This window comes from Lactuca sativa, chromosome 8 (assembly GCF_002870075.4).
Source record: "Lactuca sativa cultivar Salinas chromosome 8, Lsat_Salinas_v11, whole genome shotgun sequence".
NCBI lineage: Eukaryota > Viridiplantae > Streptophyta > Magnoliopsida > Asterales > Asteraceae > Lactuca > Lactuca sativa.
The window spans coordinates 184,439,225-184,449,485 of record NC_056630.2 but is presented as its reverse complement, the minus strand read 5'-3'; the positions used below and the strand labels follow the sequence as shown (position 1 = coordinate 184,449,485).

Here is a 10,261-nt window from a genome sequence, read left to right as displayed (position 1 = left end):
CTAGTATGTAGTGATGTTTGGTGGTGATGGTGGTGAAGGGTGGTGGGGGTGACATGTGGGGTGGTGATTATAGTGGGTGGGTGGTGGTGGCGAGCGATGGTGATGGGTGGTGGAGACGGGTGAAGGTGATAGGTGGTGGGTGGGGGTGGTGGTTGGTGGTGAGGGTGGTGATGGTGTATGGTGGTTTTGGTGGGTGATGGGTGGGGTGGTAGTGGTGGGTGGTTGTGATGGGTGGTGAAGTTGGGTGGTGGTGATGGGCGGAGGTCGGTGGTGATGGTTGGTGGTGGTGGGGGTGGTGGAGGTGGGTGTTGGTGATGAGTAGTGGAGGCGGGTGCTGGTGATGGGTGGTGGTGGTCGGTGGTGATGGGTGGTGGTTAGTGGTAATGACATATGGTGGTCATAATGGTGGGTAGTAGGTGGGGTGTAATGATGGTGATGGTTTTTGTTGGTGGGGGTGATTGGGGCGAGTGGTAGTGATGGATGTTGGTGGTGGGTGGTGGATGGTGGTGATGGGTGGTGGGTGGTGGTTGGTGGTAGTGGCGGGTGGTGGTCATAGTGATGGGTAGTGGCTAAGTGGTAGAGGTGGGTGGGTGGTAATTGTAGTGGGTGGTGGGTAGGGGTGATGGTAATGGTGGCGGGTGGTGGTGATTGGTGGGTAGTGGTAGTGGTAGGTGGTGGTCATAGTGGTGGATGGTGGAGGTGGATAGTAGTGGTGGGTGGTGGTTGTGGTGGTGGTGAGTGGTGGTGATGGTGGTAGGTGAGGTTGGTGGTGCTAGGTGGTGGTGATGGGTGGTGGGTTGGGGTGGTAGTGATGGGTGGTGGAGGTGGGTGGCGGTGACGGGTGGTGGTGGTGGTGGATGGTATTGTTTGGGTGGTGAGTGGTGTTGGTTACTGTTTTTTTTACTTATTTCTTGGTTTATATTAATATTATATGATGATTTTAATTTAAAAAAAATTGTGTGGTCAATTTTTATTTTCAAATGTTCTCACAATAAGAAATGTTCTCGATTGAACGCTCCACTATGTGTGTATGTGTGTGTGTGTGTATATATATATATATATATATATATATATATATATATATATATATATAGGTAGGTTCATATGTTGATGGACATCTATTGTGTGGATGTAGGAACCAATCAGAATTTAATAAAAATTAAATCATTAATTTAGTCAATAAGGGTATATTAGTAATATGAACCTATGTATTAAATAATATCTAAAAATAAATTATGGTGTAAATGTAAAATCCCTAAAATAATGGTTGAGTTGCCCCACAAATCCCACCGTACGTAATCTATTTTTGAATCAAAGAAAGTGATTTTGTAAAACATCTAGGTTTTTCCTTCACCATCAAGAGGCATCGAATACCATTACAGCCAGAGACGCAACCATTGACACCGCCCTCTTCACTCCTCATAACCACCATTGTCAACACATTATTTCATTACACCAGTCATCGATAACTGATCTCCCTTCCACATAGCCACCCACGCCTCCCATCACTATGTGTGAGACTTTCATCGATCGAAACAAAAGATGTCGGGAGTGATGAACGTGGAAGACAAGAAGTTGGTCGAAGATCAAGGTGATCGTATCAATTTAATGTTAGGGTTTATCTTTTTTGTTTTATTGGCCTTATGTTCGTTTTCTATTAAATTCTGGAAAAGATCGATCATTTAGTTACTATCACGTATTAGATGAAGATTGTTCTTTGCTTAATGTCTATTCATCTAGTCTCCTGGTTTTGGTTTTGTATATAATCATTGTATCAGCCCTTCATTTTTTTATATCGTTTTTTTGCCTTTGGCTCGATTTTTGTTTTCATAAATCTTTTTTTATTTGGGAAGATGTAGAAATTGGTTATGTGATTTTTCATTTGAAATTAAGCCTAATGCGTACATATTATGTCTTTGAAAATCTTGGAATTGTATTTCTTCGGAAATAATATACTAATATGGTTATTAGAAGATATGTTGTATTTTGATATACAACATAAGTTAAATTCTATAGCAATTTATGAATTTCTTTTTAATGTATTTTACACTTTCATCATCCACATACTGAACTTCTTTAATGTGTGTAATAATTGCAATTTAACTATCATAAAGTAAGTTGTATTCTAAATTCACATATGTGACTATGTAGTGTAATGTTGATAAATATATGTATCACTTCTACAATTTGTTCACAGATCAATTTTTGAAAAGTTTTTTTTTCATGTGATAACTCTTGGCAATCCATTTTTTGTGATAACTTTTGTAATGGATTTTCATTGTTTTGTTATAACCTTGGTAATCCCTATTTGTATATTTCTTCTACTTTCTTACATGTTACAGTCCCTTTTTTTTGTTTGTTTAACATTCTAAATTTTCATTTTGCATTGATATATAATATTGGTGAGGGGTCATTCTGCCAGAATTGAATCCAGTTCTGTCGAAATGGAATCAGGAATTTCAATTCTATTGGAATGGAATTATGATATTTCATCATTAATTTGCGCATTTTCTACAATTCTTGGTTATGGATTTGGTGTAATTCACAGGTCTTCAGATTTGTACAAAAACGTTAGTTTTTTTATTTTTCATTTGCTAATGTACTACTGGGTTCTAGACTACAATTCGATTTGGTTTCACAAATGCTTGAAGAACGGACTGCAAAATTAAAAATGATTCTTAGCAACAATATTCTTTTAGAACGTATTAGTGTCATTTGTTAGATTTTGATATTTTTTTTTTAATTTTTAATCGTTCTTAGTTTTATTCTTTAACAATAAATGTAATTGTTAGCAATTGTTACCCATATTCTTTAATAATTGTTGCCCTTATACTAAAATTTATCAGATTATATAGTACATGATATCCCATAGTAATATCATATACCCTCAACTCTTGACCATTAATTTTATTCATCTATTGGTTCAGAATTATCTTTTACGACCACACAATAGATGTCATCCACATTATAACCTAGCCTTATATATATATATATATATATATATATATATATATATATATATATATATATATATATATATATATATATATATACATACACACACACACTAGTTGTTTACTCGCGCCAAGCGACGGGTGCGAATAGTTTTTTTTTTTTTCATAAATTGGTTTCTAGAGGCGATTAGTCTACTTTAGGCGCGAGCTACTTCCTTGTGGCCTTTTGACAGACTGTTTTGTATCAGATAGTTTCTAGCTAGTTTTATATTTGTACAATAGGTGGGTAAATATGTAAAACTCATAGGTACACCATACAACGGTATTTTTTTTTTAACTTTTAATATCTAGAAAAGTATTTTCCGGGCATCCGAGATAGTATAGGGGGTGAAATTGGTCTTCAGAAACCTCTCAAACTTTATATAAACAACAAACCGAAGAAATAATTAATAAAAACAATATTTATTTAATATATAAAAATCGATTTTTTTATGGGTTTGAAAACCGGTTAAACCGAGTCTAAATAATGTTATTTGACCATTTTTGAGGTTAACGACCATTGAAAATGATGTTATTTGACCATTTATTTGGTTTTGTTATATATATATATATATATATATATATATATATATATATATATATAATATATATATATATATATATATATATATATATATATATATATATATATATATATATATATATATATAAAGAATTTTAAAATTTTCAATCGCTAATACTTGAAGGACCGGAGTAGTAAAATTGAAAATGTTGACACAAAATTCTATATTATGAAGATTGCAACAAACATACACACGGTTAGGTTAACTTCTAAACAGTTAGCAAAACAAAACAAAAGTCATTATTTTTCTTTTTGATACCTATTTGTTGAACATAAAATCCAAAAGCTATAACTTCTGAAGCCCAAATATTCTTGATTGCTAGGTAGGAAAAGAGTGACTTAAGAGAAGTATCTCATGCGAAAATACATGCTTTAATATGTTTCCTATTTAGAGTAAACCAACATCGACTTCGAGTAAAACAACCTGCAAGAAACAAAGTGGAAGTCTCTGGTAAGGAAGGTGATTGTCAAGCTCTAAATAATTCAAAATTCTATTGTGTTTTGTTAGTGATCATTTCTCTAAAAGTCAACCAAGAATGCACATTTGTCACATATAAAGTTTTCTAACCTTTGTTTTTTTATCTTTCTAACATGGTGGCCTTGTGGAAATGAAAGACTATTTTGGACTTATTAGTAGAACTTAACGTCATAATAATAATTTATTAAGTAGAAGCCACTATTCACTATGAAAATCAAGATTGCTTTGGTTCAATTAGTTCTCTTGTTTAACTTCAAAACCAAAGCAAAACCAAGGGGCAGAATGGACCAAATTAAAACATACCTTAAAATTTTGACAACAATAAGCTCTATCATCTCCACCATCTTCAATGAGTCTAAAAATAACCAGGGGCAAATATATATATATATATATATATATATATATATATATATATATATATATATATATATATAAAGAATTTTAAAATTTTCAATCGCTAATACTTGAAGGACCGGAGTAGTAAAATTGAAAATGTTGACACAAAATTCTATATTATGAAGATTGCAACAAACATACACACGGTTAGGTTAACTTCTAAACAGTTAGCAAAACAAAACAAAAGTCATTATTTTTCTTTTTGATACCTATTTGTTGAACATAAAATCCAAAAGCTATAACTTCTGAAGCCCAAATATTCTTGATTGCTAGGTAGGAAAAGAGTGACTTAAGAGAAGTATCTCATGCGAAAATACATGCTTTAATATGTTTCCTATTTAGAGTAAACCAACATCGACTTCGAGTAAAACAACCTGCAAGAAACAAAGTGGAAGTCTCTGGTAAGGAAGGTGATTGTCAAGCTCTAAATAATTCAAAATTCTATTGTGTTTTGTTAGTGATCATTTCTCTAAAAGTCAACCAAGAATGCACATTTGTCACATATAAAGTTTTCTAACCTTTGTTTTTTTATCTTTCTAACATGGTGGCCTTGTGGAAATGAAAGACTATTTTGGACTTATTAGTAGAACTTAACGTCATAATAATAATTTATTAAGTAGAAGCCACTATTCACTATGAAAATCAAGATTGCTTTGGTTCAATTAGTTCTCTTGTTTAACTTCAAAACCAAAGCAAAACCAAGGGGCAGAATGGACCAAATTAAAACATACCTTAAAATTTTGACAACAATAAGCTCTATCATCTCCACCATCTTCAATGAGTCTAAAAATAACCAGGGGCAAATATATATATATATATATATATATATATATATATATATATATATATATATATATATATATATATATATATATATATATATATATATATATATATAAGGGCAGCAACCAAGTAACACGAACCAGTAGGGATAAAATGGTCAAAATCACAGAAGGAATTCCAAACAACAACTATCACAATAAAATCCCCAAGACAACCAATTATGACTACACTAACTTTCTGAAAATATGAAAATCATAACAAAAAAAAAGACCACTTGTTCCTTGATAGTTGTTAACTAATAATAGACATGCAGTTCCAAAAACAACATAGGTACCCTTCTTGATAATGGTAATTTGGTGAAATCATTGCATAAACCTAGACTCATGGTTGGCTACGGATAATAGAAAGTAGAAACTATATAAAACACTATCATATAAAATGTATTAGAAGTAGTAATTCACCTTTTTCCCTCTTTGGATGGAGTGTTATGGCTTCCTCCTACATTCAAACCAACACAACCATATTAATAAATTATAAAACCAAGTTTACATTCAAAAGAAACAATGACAAAGCAACATAATCATTTATTTATGCCGCCGGAAATAATAAACCAAAGCAATCTCTATATGAAATCAAAAAACAAAATTGCATGAGAAATCAAGATGAAATTAACATTGATGGGGAAATGTTTATGGGTTTAACCATGAATCATGGCCCTCAATCATCTCTGCAGCTGCAATAACCAAATAATTTCTAGAAACTATTGCTTACCTTGAATGTGACAAAAAACAATTGTGAGAGATTAGAAACCATGGTCAAGACTTCTAAATTCCTTTTGACACCATATAATAGAACGCACAAACCAAAGAACCTAAGCAAATATAAAAATAGAAGAGAATAAAGAGGTTTTACCAGTTTTTTAGGCTTCCAATAGATGGTAGAATTTAGGCTTAGAAGGGGGATCTTCTTTTATTTTCTCCAGTAAGCTCCTTGCACTTTCGTAAAGTTTATTTGGCCTTAGATAAGGCATCAGGAGAGAGAGAGAGAGAGAGAGAGAGAGAGAGAGAGAGAGAGAGAGAGAGAGAGAGAGAGACGCTTATGTAAAAGCTTACTTTAGTAAAGTTGCTTTGTCCTTAAATAGCCCATTTAATTGTATTAACCTTAAAAATCATAAAACCAAAACTAAATAGTAATTTTGATTAGGCCTGTTGAAAATACCCAATACCTGATTACTCGGCCCGACCCGTTTAAAATTCAGGTAGATCGGGTCGGGTAAATCGGGTTTCGGGTTTGAAAATTCGGGTAATTGGGTAACCCGATATTTAAATAGGTCGGATATTGGGTAGGTTTATAAAAATTCAGGTATACCTGAATACCCGATTTAGAAAAAAAAGACTAATTAATACATTAGTTATAATAACTATTAAAGTTGTATCATTATTTTACATAATTATTGTTCTTTATAGTTTAAACCAAATGTTATATGACTTCTTATTTGAACGGTATATAACAAATACAAAAGAAATTGTTGAAAATGAAATGAAGTTTTGAACAGAATGTTACAACAAATATAATGAAAATGAATAAGATGTTAGATTCCTCTTCATTTTCTTTGTGCACTACGAATTTGTTTCTTTTTTTTTCAACTATGCACATGTTTCTTTTTTGTCATTTCTTCTTTGTGAATTGATATATAGCAATATAATTGGTCCCTGCAATTTAGATAACATGCTAAAAAAAATTATAACTTTCTATACTCACTTTTTGAATTAAATAATGTAACATGTTTGGTTAATTCAAATTTGATCAAACATTGATCATGTACTTCATAAAACTGTTTTTTATCAAAATTTGAAATGGAATGCAAAAATCACATAACATATTATAATGACTTGTATTGTTATTATATATATACTTATTAATTGTATGGAATATTTTGTTACCCAATTTTTTATTAAAGCAAGCAAAATGCGAAAAAAGAATTTAAAAAAATCAGTATGTGACATTTAAGTAATTTTCGGGTATACCCGAAAATACCTCACCCGACCTAAAACCTGAATACCCGAAACCCAAGAATCCAAATTACAATATAGGCCGGGTATCGAGTTTTATTATTTTAATGAAATACCCGAACTACCCGACATGTTCTACCCGAAACCCGAAAACTTTACCCGATCAACACCCCTAATTTTGATACCCATATGAAAGTTATCACTCAAACCACTTAATATGAGAACAAAACACAAATCACATACCCTATAGAAGAAAACAAACTCAGAAACATATGTTTTTTTTTTTCCATTTTATTGGAATAACCCATTCCATTCCACTGAACACTCAAAATAAATAATCCATTGGATTTTTTTATGAAATGAAGATGGAGAAGGAACAGATATGCAATGAACTTGTAGATTTCACATTTTTTAGAGGAAAAGATTGAAGCAAGCTATGTACAACTCAACATAACTTGAAAAAAAAAACAAAAAACTTCACCATCAATCACAAATTTCAAGAACCCACAAAATCTGAAAATCTAATAAAATTAGAATTAATTCACAAAATAAATAAATACATAACATATAGATTAGAATATGAAATGAAACACATCTTTAGTCGGTAAATAGCTTTTGAATCAACTTTTGCCTTGTTTGATTCTTGTTTGGTCCTAATACAAACCAACAATAGATAACTTGTGATGAAATAAAAACGTACCAAAAAAGGGAATTTGGAAGGATAACGTACCTTGCTTTAATCTATGAGGGAGGTGATATAAACCCTGAGGATCGACAACGTTATGTGAGAGTGAAAGAGAGATGGAACCAACATCAACCCTTCATTAGAATCAAAAACCACAAGTTAATCAAAATCAAGAATTGAGGGAAAAAGAAAATCGATATAAAAACTAAATCAGAGGGAACGTGTACAAACGATACTCAGATAGATAACCCTTGGTGCATACTTACCTGAAAGATGAACCTATAAGTCAAAAAGAAAAATTAACAACAAAATCCAAAATCTTTTAATCGAAAAAAATATACAAAAAATATGGTTTTACCCTCTGGTGGCTGATGGCGACGAAGGTGTTGGTATGTTACAACTACAAAATCGAGGGTATAAAGCGAAAAGAAGAAAAATGGAACAACAATATCCAAACCTATAAATCTAAAATAAAGGTGTTGAAGATGGTCTCGAGGGTACCTGTGGTGGCTAATGGAGATTACGAAGGTGGTGGTAGGCGGCGACGACTGGCATGATGGATTTTCTGCGATGGTGGCGGTAAGTGGTTTGATGGCGGTGCGTTTTCGGGTATGTATGTGTTTGTGTGAGATTAAAACCCATAAAGAGAGAGAAAAAGATACCTTACACGTGATTTGCCCCAGGGATTTAACATTAGGGACCAGTCTAAGAGAGAGAGTTCGTATTTCTAAACTTGAATTCAAATGAGAGAATTGGTGGAGGCGTTGAGGATTTATTAGGAGACGGAATTTTAAGAGAGGAATTGAGATTTTAGCATTTCATACGGGAGGGAGATATAAATAAGTAGTCAACATATCGGATTAAATTTGGAATATTTGGTCAACATTGACCAATTCATTTCCTTATTTTTCTTTAAATGTGGTTATATCTAACATTTTTTATAGGATTAGTCAAACGTATGCGATATCTAAGAATATTTGTGGATGGAATAATTGTATTTGATGTTTTAAGTTTTGTACTACTTAAATTTAAGACTTTCTTGTCTTAAAAGAGGGATATATACAATAAAGTCCCAATATTTTCATCGATTTGACAAGAAAGTCCTAAACTTTATTTTTTTGACAGTAAAGTCCTAATTACCGGCTAACCGGAAAAAAGGGTAAAAATGTCAAAAACTGCCGGTAATTTGGACTTTACTGTCAAAAAAATAAAGTTTAGGACTTTCTTGTCAAATCGATGAAAATATTGGGACTTTATTGTATATATCCCTCTTTTAAGACAAGAAAGTCTTAAATTTAAGTAGTACAAAACTTAAAACATCAAATACAATTATTCCATGCACAAATATTACCGGCTAACCGGAAAAAAGGGTAAAAATGTCAAAAACTGCCGTTAATTTGGACTTTACTGTCAAAAAAATAAAGTTTAGGACTTTCTTGTCTAATCGCCAATTAGGACTTTACTGTCAAAAAAATAAAGTTTAGGACATTCTTTTCAAATCATTGAAAATATTGGGACTTTAGTGTATATATCACTTGTTTGGTTAGAAATTTAATGGTATGATACTCTTTAAGCATAAGAGTTATTGAAACTTTCTCTAGTCAGCTAGATCCTATTGAAATCCTTAACATTTGCTTCTTGTTAAATCGTTTTTTTAATCTCAACAAACCGACATTGAAAAAATGGAGATAATAAAAAAAGAAAGAAAGAACCAGGGTTGTGTTGGCTTTTTGCAATCCCAAAAATGGAGAAAAAAAAACGAAATTGCCCTTCTTTCCCTTCTCCACATTCACACCTTTTTGACTAAGCATATATTTTTTGTGTTTGTATAATTTGTCCCCACTTTTTAGTTCAAGATTTGGTGGCAAAGCAAGAAGAAAGTTTTACAAGTCTTTTCATCCTTTCTCGCTCTGTCTTTTGCATATGTTTCTCCTGGTCGTGATTGTGTCAGGGTAAAGATGATGATGGTAAGAAAAACAGCGATGCTGCAACAAAAGTTACAATTAAAAGTTCTTGGGTTACGAAAATACACTAAAGTCCCAATATTTTCAACGATTTGACAAGAATGTCCTAAACTTTATTTTTTTGACAGGAAAGTCCTAAACATTATTTTTTTGACAAAAAAATCCTAACTACCAGGTAACCAGAAAAAAGGGTAAAAGTGTCAAAAATTGTCGGTAATTTGGACTTTATTGTCAAAAAAATAAAGTTTAAGACTTTCTTGTCAAACCGATGAAAATATTAAGACTTTACTGTATATATCCCCTTAAAATATGTATTAAAGAAGTTAAGAGTTAGGAATAGTACCTAACTCCGCCATTGTTATTCTAA

At 32.3% G+C, this 10,261-nt stretch overlaps 1 protein-coding gene and 1 long non-coding RNA gene across 10 annotated transcripts; both read right to left on the bottom strand.

Annotated features, from left to right (window-relative positions):
- On the bottom strand, window positions 1–390 carry LOC128127889 (extensin-1-like). The gene has a single exon (XM_052766618.1). The coding sequence runs from the start codon at window positions 388–390 to the stop codon at window positions 1–3; it is 390 nt and encodes a 129-aa protein (XP_052622578.1).
- Window positions 391–3,711: 3,321 nt separating this feature from the next.
- LOC111918990 (uncharacterized) lies at window positions 3,712–8,777 on the bottom strand. 9 transcript variants are annotated; one of them, XR_008225630.1, is made up of 7 exons: window positions 7,976–8,766; window positions 6,146–7,898; window positions 5,695–5,731; window positions 5,182–5,233; window positions 4,660–4,824; window positions 4,358–4,409; window positions 3,712–4,000 (listed from the first exon to the last, which is right to left on the bottom strand). It is a non-coding gene; the product is annotated as an uncharacterized LOC111918990 (long non-coding RNA). The 9 variants fall into 9 exon arrangements; XR_008225631.1 differs by lacking the exon at window positions 4,358–4,409; XR_008225637.1 differs by lacking the exons at window positions 3,712–4,000; window positions 4,358–4,409 and having other exon boundaries at window positions 4,536–4,824; window positions 7,976–8,330; window positions 8,432–8,777.
- Window positions 8,778–10,261: the final 1,484 nt, after the last annotated feature.